The sequence below is a fragment of the Oncorhynchus gorbuscha genome, linkage group LG13 (genome assembly GCF_021184085.1).
Source record: "Oncorhynchus gorbuscha isolate QuinsamMale2020 ecotype Even-year linkage group LG13, OgorEven_v1.0, whole genome shotgun sequence".
NCBI lineage: Eukaryota > Metazoa > Chordata > Actinopteri > Salmoniformes > Salmonidae > Oncorhynchus > Oncorhynchus gorbuscha.
In genome coordinates this window covers 32,854,104-32,872,695 of record NC_060185.1, presented here as the reverse complement: position 1 = coordinate 32,872,695, position 18,592 = coordinate 32,854,104, and the positions used below count along the sequence as shown (strand labels likewise).

The 18,592-nt window shown below is 44.0% G+C and overlaps 1 protein-coding gene across 3 annotated transcripts in view; it reads left to right on the top strand.

Annotated features, from left to right (window-relative positions):
• Nucleotides 1-18,592, top strand: part of LOC123992732 (membrane-associated phosphatidylinositol transfer protein 3-like) — a 149,776-nt gene that overhangs the window by 76,010 nt on the left and 55,174 nt on the right. For all 3 annotated transcript variants that reach the window (XM_046294195.1, XM_046294194.1, XM_046294196.1), the window contains exons 6-10: nucleotides 3,077-3,266; nucleotides 4,836-4,976; nucleotides 5,952-6,145; nucleotides 10,624-10,781; nucleotides 11,724-11,894. In XM_046294195.1, coding sequence (XP_046150151.1) covers nucleotides 3,077-3,266; nucleotides 4,836-4,976; nucleotides 5,952-6,145; nucleotides 10,624-10,781; nucleotides 11,724-11,894 — 854 coding nt within the window. The remainder of the gene's footprint in view (nucleotides 1-3,076; nucleotides 3,267-4,835; nucleotides 4,977-5,951; nucleotides 6,146-10,623; nucleotides 10,782-11,723; nucleotides 11,895-18,592) is intronic.

Genomic DNA, 18,592 nt, shown 5'->3' with positions numbered 1-18,592 from the left:
ACCAGTGTCCTTCTGCACAGTGTCCCCCTCCAGACAGAAGGGCCCACCAGCAATCTGGCAGCACTTATCACCAGTGCCTGATTATTTGTAGAGTGCACATCCAGAGGTCTCCACTGTCCATTTTTACAGTGATGGCCCTTGAACTCAGCATAAGCAGCAAGGGAATTATTTCCTGTTTTGTACTAAGCTGTTCAGAAGAGGATTCAGTGCTGGATCGTGGAATTTCTTTGAGGCAAGCCCCGGAAAGTGTGCCCTGGATGGAGTGGTAGGGCCCTGAAGAGGATGGCTGATAGTCTTGTCAGCAAGGTGACAGATATCCCTGATGCTTCAGAGCTGTTTTCTGTGTTGAGCAAGACAGATACAGCAATCAAGTTGTTTTTGTGGAAGAGGAAGCAGTCAACAGAGCAGTGTCAGAGATGCCCGAGGATGTGCCACTAGTTCCATCTACGATGAAGATGCGTCAGGCAGTAACCCTAGGCCATGGAGAGCTGACCTACAGGGACGTCAGCTGTTTGTTCACAGCAAGACAACATCTGAACTGTGAGTGCTTTAATGCAAAGCATTTCACATTTAATTGACAGAAGGCTCCCACGACCACCGAAAATCAGTGGCAAAGTCCTGGTTGTTGGCAAATGGTGTGTGCTGAAGTACGACGGTCAATGGTACCCTGGCATCATCACAGACAAACACACACTGTTTGTTGTATGAAAAGGATAGGGGCCAACAGGTTTTGCTGGCCAGCCCGCGAAGACATTCCTTTGGTACCCGTTTCAAGACATCCTGTGTACCTTTCCACCAGCGAGGCAAGTCACAGCTCGTTACATGGAAACTGACAACGAAGTCTGGGCCAAACTAGAGATTGTTTTTGATCATTCTTTTATTGCAGTTCTAAATAAAATAAAAAAATTAATATGTCGTGTTTACAGGGGAATGTTGTGTTTTATATGTATTTTCAAGTTAATATTAGGTACTGGCAGTCAATGTAGAGATCTGAGGATCTGTTTAATATGCTCAGCTTTTTGTATTTGTTGTCTTTCTTGCCTTTTGTAGAGGAAGATGGAGAACCCAAGCTGTGCAGAGGCAGGAGCCAGACACACATGCTGCAGGGGGAGGAGCGATACTCACACCTTCTCTCTCCCACCCCACACACACAAGCACATGTTCACATACACACACACACAATTGTTACTGCTTTTATGTTGCTATATTGACTAAGATATTTTTTGCCAAATATAATGACCTCTGTTTTATCTTTGTTTAATTGAAGGAAGTTCTGTGACATCAAGTTATTCTCACACACACAAACACTCATTCCTGTGACCCAGTGCTCATTCCTGTGACTCAGTGCTCATTCCTGTTACTCAGTGCTCATTCCTGTGACTCAGTGCTCATTCCTGTGACTCAGTGCTCATTCCTGTGACTCAGTGCTCATTCCTGTTACTCAGTGCTCATTCCTGTTACTCAGTGCTCATTCCTGTGACCCAGTGCTCATTCCTGTTACTCAGTGCTCATTCCTGTTACTCAGTGCTCATTCCTGTTACTCAGTGCTCATTCCTGTTACTTAGTGCTCATTCCTGTGACCCAGTGCTCATTCCTGTTACTCAGTGCTCATTCCTGTTACTCAGTGCTCATTCCTGTTACTCAGTGCTCATTCCTGTTACTCAGTGCTCATTCCTGTTACTCAGTGCTCATTCCTGTTACTTCATTGTGTTTTATTAAAACAAATAAAGATAAACCACTTATTTTTCAATTATGTTTGGTCTATCCTTTAAACAATTGTTTGAAACATCACATTATATATATTTTTTTTATAAAATTGAGGTTGGGGTCTCCCTTAAAAATAAAAAATGGCTTTGTGTTAAAAAAGACATTTTGCCTGCATATGTTGTGACTTTTTAGCTACAGATATATATATTTAATAACATGCTGTTACAGTGTAAGTACTTACAGTACTCAGCTTTAAAAGCAGACAGTCGGCAATTCTGCAGTCAGATACATTCTAGGCAAATGGCAGTTTTTACCTAGAACATTTGCCTAACTGTACCTGTGAAATAACTGAACAGAAAACAGTTCCTATCACCTACATATTGTAGGTGTCTTATTATAGTGGTGTCACAGTTTCTTGCTCCATGTTCCCCACCGCAGACACAGGGGATCTGTTCAGAGAGAGAGAGAGAGAGAGAGAGAGAGGGGGTGGGGAACATGGCGCATGACATCACAGCTTCAGCTTGCCATTTACCTGGGAAGCTCCTTTTCTCTCCTGGCTATTCTTATAAATGGATACTGCTGGGTAGGGACCTCCTCTACAGATGGAGTCTTCACACCACGCAGAACCCATCCTATCCATGACTGCACCCATATTTCAGCCTTGGCACAGGTTTGGCAAGTTCCTGTAATCTGAGCTGCTGATGGATGGTGATAGGTACAGCTGTTCAAGGAGTGCTGGCAAGGGCAAGGCTATTGTTCACTGTTTCCCCACACTGTTGGATAATGGATCTTGGACACTCTGTCACTCTGATTCACACACACATGCACACACATCAGATGAACAGAGCGTAGGGTGCTATCAGACATTCAGAGGAGGCGAGGTTGTGCCAGCAGGGGAGAGTCTGCCAGCCTGCACCTGTAAGGAGAGTGGAAGAGAGAGTGAGTGGAAGAGAGATTGAGTGGAAGAGAGAGAGTGAGAGAGATAGTGGGGGGGGGGGGGGGGGGGTGAATAGCCACAGGCTCATTCATCATATTTATACATTCCATGGTAACAACTTATTTTGTTGGCTCTTTTTCCCAGAATAACCTTGGATTATCAGAAACAGCCAATTACAAGACTTTTTCCAAATTCCATTTCCCATGACATTTTTGTGCAGTGGAAACGCTTGATGAATGAATGCCTGTTGATACTGTAAATGTCAGAGGGCTTTCCATTCACCATATAGATACTTTCCATTTTCTATGTAAGACACAAAACTATGGGAATACAAGTCATTTTTCAGGGATAAAAAACATGTTGAATTGATTGTTATTCAAGGCACACAAATGACTTCCTGTTGTGTGTTCCCTTCCTTCCTATCCCCTCCAGTCTGAACCCGTACAGCTATGACGAGAGCTGTGTGTCCAGCAGCGTTGACCACCTGCCCCTGGCTGCCCTCCCGCTCCTTGCCATCGCAGCACCAAACTACCAGGACGCCGTGGCAACTCTCATCACCCGCACCAACCAGGTCTACCACAGCTTCCTCGAGTCCCAGGACGGACAGGGCTTCACTGGCCAGGTGAGTCTGTCCTCTAGTGTCCCCCCTAGACAGGGCTTCACTGGCCAGGTGGGTCTGTCCTCTAGTGTCCCCCCTAGACAGGGCTTCACTGGCCAGGTGGGTCTGTCCTCTAGTGTCCCCCCTTGACAGGGCTTCACTGGTCAGGTGGGTCTGTCCTCTAGTGTCCCTCGAGACAGGGCTTCACTGGTCAGGTGGGTCTGTCCTCTTGTGTCCCTCCTAGACAGGGCTTCACTGGCCAGGTGGGTCCGTCCTCTAGTGTCACCCCCAGACAGGGCTTCACTGGCCAGGTGGGTCTGTCCTCTAGTGCCTCCCCCCAGACAGGGCTTCACTGGTCAGGTGGGCCCGTCCTCTAGTGTCCCTCCCCAGACAGGGCTTCACTGGCCAAGTGGGTCTGTCCTCTAGTGTACCCCCCCCCAGACAGGGCTTCACTGGCCAGGTGGGTCCGTCCTCGAGTGTCCCCCCAGACAGGGCTTCACTGGCCAGGTGGGTCTGTCCTCTAATGTCCCCCCCCCAGACAGGGCTTCACTGGCCAGGTGGGTCTGTCCTCTAGTGTCCCCCCTAGACAGGGCTTCACTGGTCAGGTGGGTATGTCCTCTAGTGTCCCCCCTAGACAGGGCTTCACTGGTCAGGTGGGTCTGTGCTCTACTGTCCCACCTAGACAAGGCTTCACTGGCCAGGTGGGTCTACCCCTCTAAAGTGTCCCCCAATAAATGGTGTCACTGGCCACGTGTGTCCATCCGTCTAAAGTGTCCCCCAATATAGGGTTTCACTGGCCAGGTGGGTCCGTCCTCCTAAAGTGTCCCCCCATAAAGGTCTTCACTGGTGAGGTGGGTCCAACCTCTAAAGTGTCCCCTCGGCTCCCACAGGGTCACACTGACTCACTAGAGATCAGTCATACTGTAAGGAACAAGGGAGGAGAAGAGGAGAGAGAGAATGGGAGATCTCATTCCCTCTAATCTCTCAGGCCAAATCCAATAATGTGCTGCAGTCCATTTAATGGAAGCCAATCATTTCCAGAGGAAGTGATGATTGGGATAGAGAGGGCTGGGTAATCCTCTGTGTTCACTGTGGGGACTAGTGTCGCCAGAGACCTGCAGCTTTATCATGCCGTCTGCAGACCCCATTAACTCTCACACGCCTGTGGACAATCCCCTCTCTGATAAGGACCTGTGTTCAAAATTAAGCGCTGTAATTTTAAAGAGCGCATTATTGGCAAAACCATACAATGTTTAAACTCTATTAAATTGAACTTCATCTCCTTGCATAACTTTGACAAGATTTGTGGGCATAACGCAATTCTTAGTCAGGAAGCCAAGTACAATGGTGGCACGTCAAACCAATTAAGGAGAAAATTGTGTTGTTCCCTCATACTGAGTCAGTCCTAATGAAGTGTGCTATTGACATTCAGCTACAACTGTGGATCTGAACAGGCACGGGGCCCAAATATGCCTGCTGGGGAGGCTTGGCAGCCTACATTGATTGAGTGGAGAGAGGTTTTCTAAAACGGTGTGTGTGTACTGTATGTGCGTCTGTGTGTGCGTGCATGTGTGTGTGTGTGTTCACGTCCAGGTGTGTGTGATGGGCGACTGTGTGGGAGGTGTGCTGTGCTTCGACGCCCTGTGTTTCAGCAACAGCAGTAGTAGTAGCCAGAGGCAGCATAGCAGCCCCAGCCACAGCAGCAGCAGGAACAACAGCACTGAGAGCCTCAAGGTAGGAACATGACACATTACAACTCAATCAACTTGCTCTCTAACATGTTCTGTAAAACTGCACTTGTGGATGCCCCTAAGAGAATTTTGAATTGAGGCATTACAATTTCAGTTTGTGCTTTCTGTGCTATTCAACTATCTCCCCATGGCGTGTAGCTAGAATTGTGTAAGTTCTTCTCTGTTCAGACAGCTTTCCTCTCAGAAAATCTCTCCTACCCCATGCTATCCCGGCCAAGACCTTGAAATTACTCCGTGTCCTCTCTCTCAGTCCTGAGCTGGCCTGTCTTTTCCTGTTTGTTTACACCCAGTTACCGTAGCACTGAAAGATCCCCTGGGCTGCTCTTTCTGTCCGAGCCCCTCCTCTCTCCCCTCTCTGCTCTCTCTCTTTCTCTTACTCTCTCTATATCTGTTCTCCTATTTCCCCCCTCTCTCTCTAACCTCAAATCTACTTTGCCCACTTCTACTCTCCTGTAGCCTCAACCATAAAACAGGATCAAAATATCTCTGGAGTTAGCAGACGTGGGTTGAAATACTTCTGAGAGTATTTCAATTACTTTCAGAGACATTTCAAAGTAAGTAGTTGAATATTAGAATGTATTTGGAAATACATATGGAAAGTATTGGTTTGTATTTGAAAAATAATCAAACACAGGCAAGTGTATTTTTAAATACAAACATTTAAATACTCCATGCATTTAAACTCAGGTCTGTTTGGTCCTAAGGGTATTTTAAATAATGTATTTATAAACAAGAATTTGAACAAAAATACTCGTACACAGAAAACAAGTATTTCAAATAGAAATACTCAAATACACATGTATTTAAATCCAGGTCTGGTAGCTAGCCAGCTCCCACATTCTCATATGTGCTGAGAGAGAGGGATTAGCAATGAGCTGCTCGTTTTTGTACAGTTATGGTATTTGAGTGTGAGTGAAGCGTGAAGGCTTGTGTCCCTCGCTCTCTTCCTCCCACACAGGATAACCCTGAGGACAGCCCCTGTCACAGCCCCAGCCTGGGCCTCAGCTCCAGTAAGAGGCTGAGTAAGAGCAACATTGATATCTCGGCAATGCCCAGCGATGGACACAGCCAGGCCAGACAGCCCCTCAGCAGGAAACAGAGCGACTCGTACGATGGAGACACATCTACTGGACAACACAGCTTCTTCAGCAGGTACTGTAGACAGAGAACAGCACCCTGATGGAAGCTAGCCATAACCCTAACCTTAGCTTCATGTCCACACCCGGCTCAACCCTAACCTTAGCTTCATGTCCACACCCGGCTCAACCCTAACCCTTAACCATAACCCTAACCTTAGCTTCATGTCCACACCCGGCTCAACCCTAACCCTTAACCATAACCCTAACCTTAGCTTCATGTCCACACCCGGCTCAACCCTAACCCTTAACCATAACCCTAACCTTAGCTTCATGTCCACACCCGGCTCAACCCTAACTCTAATTTCAATTTCTATTGTCCTCCAAAAGTGGGGGACAATACCTCCAAAAGCACAATTCATGCATCATGGTTGGATTATGAGGCAGTAGTAACAGTGTACTTTTCCTTTGCTCACTGTGATACACAGTGGGGATTATTCTGCCTTTTCTCTCTCTTGGCAAGGACTCTGTTGACATTCTGATTCAATGAAGATAAAGGTTCAATACTGTATGTAGATACTCAGACTTAGGGAAAATCACATAATAGTATACTCCTACCATCACATTCTTGCCGTATACCACTGCCATTAGAATCATATCTGAATACATGTTTTCTTTATCACGCAGTTCTATACCCGATGTTTATTCCAGACATTTCTAGTGACATTTTGAATGATGTGTATATGAGTGCACATCTATCCATCTAGCTATGTTCTCTGTGGTGTGATGGGATAACCCAGATGTACTGTAGCTATCTGGCCCTCAGCCAGGTTGTTATGGGATGTTTTATTCCTATATGTGTCACTCTGTCATCAATATTTGCTGCAATATGGTCCTTTCTGCCTGCCTGTATACCTGCCTGCTTGTCTGCATTTCTGTCTGCCTTTCTAGCCTGTCTGCTTGTCTGCCTTTCTGTCTGTCTATCTACAGTATATGCCTGCCTGTCTACCTTGCCGACCTCCCTGTCGGCCTGCTGTAGTCTATAAATAGCCAGTGTGCATACTGTAGGAGACTGACTACTGCAGCTATAGCTGGCTGGATGGGGAGCTCCCAGCTCACTACCATGCTACCAATTAACCAGCACCAAGCAACCAGTGTTCCCATTCCAAGTCACATGTGAGGCTCACGTAGTTATAGTCATAGAAATAGTATTTTATTTAGAAGGCTACAGTAGCCAGATCCCTGGCAACCTAGGCTGAATCGTAAATGGCACCCTATTCTCTATGAAAGTTCCCCCAGCCCATCCCACAGGGTATCCCCACCCCCTCACAGGGAGGGCTCTGCTCTGGTTCAGTTTAGGCTGTTTTTAGAGCTGTGATACCCAGGCATCAGCCCACTCATCAGGGGCCTCTGGGAAGCCAGCCTATCTCTGGGTCACCTGCCTGTCAAAAGCTTCCCTTTTCACCTCAACCAGGGGATTTTACTCTACCCGCAGTCCCTGCAGTTATATCTGCAGTGTGGATTTAGGGTAATTAAATATTGCATGGCTGAAGAGTGGGTGGTTGGTGGGCGGTTTGAATAAAGAGAAACAATACCTTTAAAAAATCCGTAAATGTATCATTATTGTGAAATGTATATAGTCTACATTGACATTTTTCTTTCATTATTTTAGGCTATCTGGTATTAGTGCTTAAGCCTATACTTTAGGGCTTAAATGTATACGCGCCAAATTGCCGACACAGACAATCGCCAAATAATGTTTTTGAGAAGAGGCAGAAAATGTTAACATCAATCCATGGTGGAAAAAAGGGCATTGTCGAAGTTTAATTCAATAAGACAAAAGCAGAGAAAGGAGAGTTGAAAATAAAGAGAAGGGAGGGACAGAAAAGTCATATTTGGAAAAGATTTGGTGAAGTGGTTAAAGAGGATGATAGCATCGTGCCAGAATCCCCCCCCCCCCCCCCCCTCCTTCTATATTCCTTAATTTTGTGGCTAGATTCAAATACTTTCTGTGGCACACAGAGTCAAATTCTTTCTATAGAACAAACTTCACGTCAGGATAGTCAACCAAAATTAATAATTAATGTACAGTGCCTTGCGAAAGTATTCGCCCCCCTTGAACTTTGCGACCTTTTGCCACATTTCAGGATTCAAACATAAAGGTATAAAACTGTATTTTTTTGTGAAGAATCAACAACAAGTGGGACACAATCATGAAGTGGAACGACATTTATTGGATATTTTTTATTTTTTTTTACAAATCCAAAACTGAAAAATTGGGCGTGCAAAATTATTCAGCCCCCTTAAGTTAATACTTTGTAGCGCCACCTTTTGCTGCGATTACAGCTGTAAGTCGCTTGGGGTATGTCCCTATCAGTTTTGCACATCGAGAGACTGAATTTTTTTCCCATTCCTCCTTGCAAAACAGCTCGAGCTCAGTGAGGTTGGATGGAGAGCATTTATGAACAGCAGTTTTCAGTTCTTTCAACAGATTCTCTATTGGATTCAGGTCTGGACTTTGACTTGGCCATTCTAACACCTGGATATGTTTATTTTTGAACCATTCCATTGTAGATTTTGCTTTATGTTTTGGATCATTGTCTTGTTGGAAGACAAATTTCCGTCCCAGTCTCAGGTCTTTTGCAGACTCCATCAGGTTTTCTTCCAGAATGGTCTTGTATTTGGCTCCATCCATCTTCCCATCAATTTTAACCATCTTCCCTGTCCCTGCTGAAGAAAAGCAGGCCCAAACCATGATGCTGCCACCACCATGTTTGACAGTGGGGATGGTGTGGTCAGGGTGATGAGCTGTGTTGCTTTTACGGCAAACATATCATTTTGCATTGTTGCCAAAAAGTTCAATTTTGGTTTCATCTGACCAGAGCACCTTCTTCCACATGTTTGGTGTGTCTCCCAGGTGGCTTGTGGCAAACTTTAAACAACACTTTTTATGGATATCTTTAAGAAATGGCTTTCTTCTTGCCACTCTTCCATAAAGGCCAGATTTGTGCAATATACGACTGATTGTTGTCCTATGGACAGAGTCTCCCACCTGGCCTACGTGTATCAACTTTCACAGTGAATGCTTTCGTTTATACGTTTTGTGCAAATGAATTGAACATCGCCAAATGCATCATAAAAAATAGTGTGCCTATTTAATGCAACCCTTGATGTCAATAGATCGCAAAGCTGCATTCAACTGAGCTACGTGTTTGGAACTAGTTCACTTTCTCATCCATAGCCTAAAAATGCATAACAAGTGCAAGTTAACTGTTAAACACATCTGATCTGAAGGCAGGGGGCATTTAGGACGTCTTCTACTGCGGATCGCTAAAATATCAATTAAAATATTATGGCGCCACTATACCATGGTTTGGTACGGTTTAGAAACTTGTGAGTCAAGCTCGAGTTATCAGTGTCGCCTGTTATTGCCTGGACTTGTTGAAATAGCTTCACACCTTGGAGAAAACCTCCAGGATTCTGCCATAACTGTCAATTCATATATGCCCTACATTCAAAAGTTTGAGGTCACTTAGAAATATCCTTGTTTTTCAAAGATGGTCCATTAAAAGAACATAAAATTGATCAGAAATACAGTGTAGACATTGTTAATATTGTAAATAAGTATTGTAGCTGGAAACTGCTGATTTTTAATGGGATATCTACGTAGGCGTACAGGGGCCCATTATCAACAACCATCACTCCTGTGTTCCAATGGCACATTGTGTTAGCTAATCCATGTTTATCATTTAAAAGGCTAATTGTTCATTAGAAAACCCTTTTGCAATTATGTTTTTACTTTATCATATAGTCAGGCAGTTGCAGATGGGTTATTAGCAATTTGCTGCGGGTGAACAAACAGATGACCCGCGCACCACTAGTTCAGACCCCAGCAGTAAGAGGTGAATTGATGGAGGGCAGGAAAGTAGTTTGTAAGTTAGAGCAAGTGAGAGAGGCAGGTAGTGGGAAGATGAAAGACAAATAGAGCATCCGGCAATTCAAGGCAGATTGATTTACCCTTTTAGGCTGGCCACAGCCCATAATCCTTCTCTCCATGCTGGCCTTTGTGATGGAAGTGTTAGTTATGGTTAAACTGGAGGGGTCAAGAGGTCTTCTACAGCTGCAGGGTCTGTAGGTTTATAGCCATGCAGTAGGTTTAAGGCCAGTTTGGCTGTTCAAACATCCACAAGCCCCATCCATCTCTCTGCTCTGCCTACTAAGGCCCCAGTCTTGTCTCCCAGATAAAATGTGCTTATCACACACATACTCATCCAACCTGTTATTTACATGCCCACTCAGGACACACACAGTGGATTTAGTAGTAAAATCCATTATAATGAGTAGGGGAGATGCAGTATTTGAATTTGAGTCAGTCTCTCTAAGAACGAGGTAGTAGATTTGTTATTTGGTATACCCTTCCATTTTCTTGTTTTTCTACAGGAATTGCAACATTTGTAGATTTGGTTTATAAAAATAAAACACATTCTCTCTACTTCTCTCTTCTCTTTCATCTCCCTCTGTCCTTCCATCCCTCCCTCCTTCCTCTTCTCCCAGTCTGATGCAGGAGGGGGTGGACCTGCGTCCTGGCAGCAGCAGCAGTCTGATTTTGAACCCAGGGAGGTTTGACTTTGAGGTCTCTGAATGTTTCCTGCTGGGCTGTCCACTGGGCCTGGTGCTGGCCATGAGACGTACAGTACTGCCTGCTGTCCAGGGTAGGTGTTGGTAGAGAAACACACACACTTCTCACACACCTCTGTGTCTAGGCAGACCCTGATGCAACACCTTTTAACTACCACAATTTTTAGCTACCTCGCAATTTGTAAGTCGCTCTGGATAAGAGCGTCTGCTAAATGACTTAAATGTAAATGTATGTAAATGATGGACCAGATCGATCATCATACTTCTTTTGCTTGAATACACCACTATGTCAGATGCAGCTTTTTAGAGCCTTTTTAGACTATAAATATATTTAAAGGGCTGCCTTTCCCACACATCACCAGTGCAGGAAAAAGCACTCTATTGTCATACTTGAGTAAAAGTAAAGATACCTTAATAGAAATGGAAAATTACTCAAGGAAAAGTCACCTACTAAAATACTACTTGAGTGAAAGTCTAAAAGTTTTTGGTTTTAAATATACTGAAGTATCAAAAGTAAATAGAATTGCTAAAATGTACTTATGTATAAAAAGTAAAAGTATAAACCATTTAAAATTCTTTATATTAAGCAAACCAGACAGGGAATTGTTTTCTTTTTTATTGGCAGATAGTCAGATGCATTCTCCAACACTCAGACAACTTTTACAAACAAAGCATTTGTGTTTAGAGAGTCCGCCAGATCAGAGGCAGTAGGGATGACTAGGGATGTTCTCTTGATAAGTGTGTGAATTGGACAATTTTCCTGTCAAAATATAACGAGTACTTTTGGGTGTCAGGGAAAATTAATGGAGTAAAAAGTTAAAGTTAGCAAAAATATTAATAGTAAAGTACAGATACCCCCAAAAATGTCTTAAGTAGTACTTTAAAGTATTTTTACTTAAGTACTTTACATCACTGCACATCACATTACACATTTTGTACACACAAGCCTTGTAATTTATTAGTTCACAGACTAAGAGCCCCCCAATCTCTGCTGTCTGCTGTCCTGTGTCCCTCAGTAAGCCAACTCCGTCCTGCCTGCACCCAGATCTTCAACCTGTTCTACCCCTCGGACCCCTCTGCCTCCAGACTGGAGCCCCTGCTGGAGCCCCTCTTCCACAAGCTGCCCCCCTTCCCCATGCCGCGCTACCAGCGCTACCCCCTGGGAGACGGACGCTGCACACTAATAGGTGAGTCAGAGGGAAAGTGTTCATAGAAAATCAACTCAACTATGGAGGAGATACCAGTGTATTTTCTGTTATAATTGTATCGCCGTACTGTATTCATCAGCTTTTGGGTTTTGCATTTCAAATCCAGTGTGAAATATTTGGATAATTCTAAGTAGGTTGGTTCTACACTACACCATTTAGAGCACCTTGACTTAGACTGTTATTTCTGCTACCGCACGGCAAGCAATACTAGAGCGCCAAGACTGGGAACAAACGGCTCCTGAACAGCTTCTACCCCCAAGCCATAAGACTGCTGAACAGTTAATCAAATAGCCACCCAGACTATTTGCATTTTAGTTTTTTCCTCTATGCACACTCACTGGACTCTACCCACACATTCACATAAACTACACTGATCTCTACCCACACATTCACACAAACTACACTGAACTCTACCCACACATTCACACAAACTACACTGGACTCTACCCACACATTCACACAAACTACACTGAACTCTACCCACACATTCACACATACTATACTGGACTCTACCCACAAATTCACACATACTATACTAGACTCTACCACACATTCACACAAACTACACTGTACTCTACCCACACAATCACACAAACTACACTGAGCTCTACCCACACATTCACACAAACTACACTGAACTCTACCCACACATTCACACAAACTACACTGAGCTCTACCCACACATTCACACATACTACACGGAGCTCTACCCACACATTCAGACAAACTACACTGAACTCTACCCACACATTCACACAAACTACACTGAACTCTACCCACACATTCACACAAACTACACTGAACTCTACCCACACATTCACACAAACTACACTGAGCTCTACCCACACATTCACACAAACTACACTGAGCTCTAACCCCCACATTCACACAAACTACACTGAACTCTACCCACACATTCACACAAACTACACTGAACTCTACCCACACATTCTAACAAACTACACAGAACTCTACCCACACATTCACACAAACTACACTGAACTCTACCCACACATTCACACAAACTACACTGAACTCTACCCACACATTCACACAAACTACACTGAACTCTACCCACACATTCACACATACTATACTGGACTCTACCCACAAATTCACACATACTATACTAGACTCTACCACACATTCACACAAACTACACTGAACTCTGCCCACACATTCACACATACTATACTAGACTCTACCCACACATTCACACAAACTACACTGAGCTCTACCCACACATTCACACAAACTACACTGAACTCTACCCACACATTCACACATACTACACTGAGCTCTAACCACACATTCACACAAACTACACTGAGCTCGACCCACACATTCACACAAACTACACTGAACTCTACCCACACATTCACACAAACTACACTGAACTCTACCCACACATTCACACAAACTACACTGAACTCTACCCACACATTCACACAAACTACACTGAACTCTACTCACACATTCACACATACTATAGTAGACTCTACCACACATTCACACAAACTACACTGAACTCTACCCACACATTCACACATACTATACTAGACACTACCCACACATTCACACAAACTACACTGAACTCTACCCACACATTCACACAAACTACACTGGACTCTACCCACACATTCACACAAACTACACTGGACTCTACCCACACATTCACACAAACTACACTGAGCTCTACCCACACATTCACACAAACTACACTGAACTCTACCCACACATTCACACATACTACACTGAGCGCTAACCACACATTCACACAAACTACACTCAGCTCGACCCACACATTCACACAAACTACACTGAACTCTACCCACACATTCACACAAACTACACTGAACTCTACCCACACATTCAAACAAACTACACAGAACTCTACCCACACATTCACAAAAACTACACTGAACTCTACCCACACATTCACACAAACTACACAGAACTCAACCCACACATTCACACAAACTACACTGAACTATACCCACACATTCACACAAACTACACTGAACTCTACCCACACATTCACACAAACTACACTGAGCTCTACCCACACATTCACACAAACTACACTGAACTCTACCCACACATTCACACAAACTACACTGAACTCTACCCACACATTCACACAAACTACACTGAACTTTACCCACACATTCACACATACTATACTGGACTCTACCCACACATTCACACATACTATACTGGACTCTACCCACACATTCACACATACTATACTGAACTCTACCCACACATTCACACATACTATACTGGACTCTACCCACACATTCACACATACTATACTGGACTCTACCCACACATTCACACATACTATACTGGACTCTACCCACACATTCACACAAACTATACTAGACTCTACCCACACATTCACACAAACTATACTAGACTCTACCCACACATTCACATATACTACACTGACACATCAACACACATCTACATGACACACACCCACACACTGCATATGCTCACACACACAAAACACACACACGCATATGGATCCCAGACACACTCACACGTAGACACACTTTCACACTCCTTCCCACTCTTGCCATACGCTGCTGCTACTCTGTTTATTATCTATTGTGATTGCCTTGTCACTTACCCCTACCAACATGTACATTTGACCTAAATGACCTCAACTACCTCTTACCCCTGCACATTGACTCGGTACTGGTACTCCTTGTATATAGCCTTGTTATTGTTATTTTATTGTCTTACTATTTCCTCTTTTTATTTATCAAAATGTTCTCACTTTTCAACTCTGCATTGTTGTGAAAAGGCTCGTTAGTAAGCATTTCACAGGAAAGTACACCTGCTGTATTCTGTGCATGTGACAAATACATTTGATTTGGTTTGTAGTGAGAAGGCAGGGGTAATGCTAGTGAGAAGGCAGGGGTAATGCTAGTGAGAAGGCAGGGGTAATGCTAGTGAGAAGGCAGGGGTAATGCTAGATTCTGAAACACACACACAAATGCGTGCACATACACACTCTCTCACACACACACAGTGGTGGAACTGAGGCTCTCACTGTCTGTTAGCCTTACAGAATCATAGCCGAAGCATTGCGTTTCAAAGTCATTATAATTCATCCTCTGGTGTTGTACGTTACCCTTAGACTGCACATGTACAGACCTGTGTTTGTGTGGTGTGGTATTACTGGGCTAGATGTGTCAGGGTAGGTAAGTATTAGGGCTGGCTTTAACACCCTAATAAAGCCCTGATTTATTTAAATAATGTTTTTAGCCTCCTTTTGGGACATTGAGACTTAAACATCTGGCCTCTGCCCCTGCCTCTCTCAAGGTAAATCACTGGGAGGGAGTAGTACGAAGGCTGTACAGTATACTGGAACCTACAGACGTTCTGGTTCTGTCAAGGGGGCGAACCTGTACATCAAGCTGCTTCACGCTACCGAAACAGGAGAAAGGCTCCTGTCCTATGGAACATTCTGGCTCGGACACTGCTTACTTATGGTTCATAAGGGAGTGCCACAGACCTAAAATTTTCATATAAACCTACTTCGTGAAGTAACCGCAAAAAAATTATGATAATGTCACAGCAACATCAACAACAGCAAATTATCTGTTAGGAACTCCCCATATTAGGAAACTGCTTACTCACAATATGTGTCATCATATTCAGTCCCTCTCAGTTAGAAAACATTATGTTTGATTAGAGGGGAGGAGTCTTATGGTGCATCAGTAGTTTGAGAGACTGGTGTTGTGCAAGGAGACTTTCACACTCTCACAGTCTGCCTCCCAAATGTATCCTATTCCCTATATAGAGCACAAGCAGTGCACAAGCACTGCTCTATATAGGGAATAGGGTGCCATTTGGGACACAGCCACAGTCTCTCAGTGCTTTACTGAGTTTTAATTACACCACAAAATCTATTGATCAGGCTCAGAGGCTGTCAAATTATGAGTTAAATGAAAACACACCCATGCAGGCACACACGCGCGCATTCACACACACACACACTGAAACACCCCACTCATTTCCCTTGGTGCTATAATGTGGTAATTAGTTAAAGCGATGATGACATGGAGAAGCGATCAAATCCTACTACTATGGGTAAGGCTCTACCATCAATGCCCATCCACATTGTGGAGGCTTTGTTGTGACGAAGGGCAGTAAATACAGAGAAAATATGCTTTCTGTTTGGTTGTGTTTCTGTTGACTAAGCTTAGAGCTGGATGTGAATGAGGATCATCTGGTACTGTAATAGATAAACAGCTAATGCTTATGTCTTTCATATCGCACAGGGAGAGTTCAGTCCTTGCATTGCACGGCAGCAATATTCTACACACACACACACACACACACACACACACACACACACACACACACACACACACACACACACACACACACACACACACACACACACACACACACACACACACACACACACACACACACACACACACACACACACACACACACACACACACACACACACACACACACACAGAGAACAGTACCTTTGAAGCTGGGGTGTAGTGAAGGCCACAGTATAATCCTGAAAATCTCCTCCTTCTGTCCGCTGTCCACCACAACCTTGGTGCTTTCATTCTCCTTAATCCCTATCTATAGCTCAGACCCTCCATACTGATAGTGGTGTTGTGGTCCCTAATCAATCTCCTGGTTCTCCTGGTAGCTCCCTACGCCTCTGTCCTCACCCCTCTCCTACCCCCCTGCCCTCTTCTCTCACCCCTTTCCTACCCCCTGCCCTCTTCTTTCACCCCTCTCCTACCCCCTGCCTTCTTCTCTCACCCCTCTCCTACGCCTGCCCTCTTCTCTCACCGCTCTCCTACCCCCTGCCCTCTTCTTTCACCCCTCTCCTACCCCCTGCACTCTTCTCTCCCCCTTCTCCTACCCCCTGCCCTCTCCTCTCACCCCTCTCCTACCTCCTTGTCATTACCTTCCCCTCAGATATTGTCATATATCTCCAAATATCTCTTTCTTTCTCTCTCGCTCTACCTCCTGCCTCTCTCTATCTCTTTCTCTCTCTCTCTACCTCCTGCCTCTCTCTATCTCTTTCTCTCTCTCTCTGCCTACTGCCTCTCTCTATCTCTTTCTCTCTCTCTCTACCTCCTGCCTCTCTCTATCTCTTTCTCTCTCTCTCTACCTCCTGCCTCTCTCTATCTCTTTCGCTCTCTCTCTCTCGCTGTCTCTCTCTCTCTCTCAGAACATAAAACTCAAGCATCTGATCCTCTTTATCCCTTTCTCTTTCAACCGCAGTCTTATTTTCTTTCAAATATTTTATTTTATATTTAGCATTATATGACAGTCACCAACATTCAGAAGATTCTGTCTTTCTCTCATCTCCCCCTCATCCATCACTCTCTCTCTCTGTCACACTCTCAACCTCTGTTTCTCCTCCAGCACACATCGTTAAAATCCTGGTGGTGTTTCTTTCTCTCGACAGAGAATGCGTCACAGTCAGTGTCCCCTGTCTGTGTGCAGTGTGCTGTGAAAGACAAAGTCCCCACAACACTGAAGTGACAGAGGATGAGGGCTCCACTGAGAGTAGAAGTAACAGGGCTCATTAAAGATAGCAGATAATTGATTGAGTGTGTGTTTTTTATATTTATTTTACTAGGCAGGTCAGTTAAGAACAATTTCTTATTTTCAATGACGGCCTAGAAACAGGGGGTTAACTGCCTTGTTCAGGGGCAGAGACAGATTTTTACTCGGGGATTTCAACCTTTCGGTTACAAGTCCAATGCTTTAACCGCTAGGCTACCTGCCGCCCCTTTGTTTGTGTGTGCGTAAGTAGAATGTGGTGCCAAAATGTTGACTTGCAGCATTTTGATTTAAAGGATATTTGAGAAATTTACCAGACCCATATGCATTGGGTGCGTAACGATGCTCAGAATGACAGAAATCAAATTTAGATGATGGTTATTCATAACAGAACATGCAACTCAAGAATGCAATGACATTTTGAAAAGGGGAGATCTTAATATGCAACAACTAGCATGGGTTGCTAATATGACCAGCATTGTGCCTTTGGCTACTGGACAAAGAAGCAAAGTTAATTTGAAAACATGAGAGAATTATGCTACTGGTTTCAATGGCATATTGAAGTCTTTATAAAATAATTGTCTTCATAATTCTATGGTCTTATTTAACTTTGAAGAAAGGTAAGACATGCCTCATAATATAAAGTAAAACATTTAGGTTTCAAACAATTAAGTATATGTTTTCAAAACGCTTACTGCCTCCAAAGTGTTGTGTGACGCACTGAAGTTTCTTATATGCACTTGAATGGAGAATGGTAAGTGCGCTTCATTTACCAATTGGGAAATAAAGCTATTTTTAGTAGCTCTTTTTAATTGTGGCCATCAAAACAGCTTTTAACACACGATTGCATTTAGAATTGTTAAGCAATGATTGGGCTTATAAAAGCATATGTTTCACTCCAGCAGCAACATGAGCTGTTTGAGAAGCTGTAGCAGCAGCTCCCGCGCTAGCTGACAGATTTCTGCAGATACTGTAGGCTCTGTATCTGTGTGCTGGACTCGTGTGATAAACATAACGACTAACAAAAACAACCAAGCGCCAATTTAATTCTATAAAATTATGCAAATGAACCTATAGATAAGGATGACTGGTCAAATGTATTTCCATCGACTGGTATT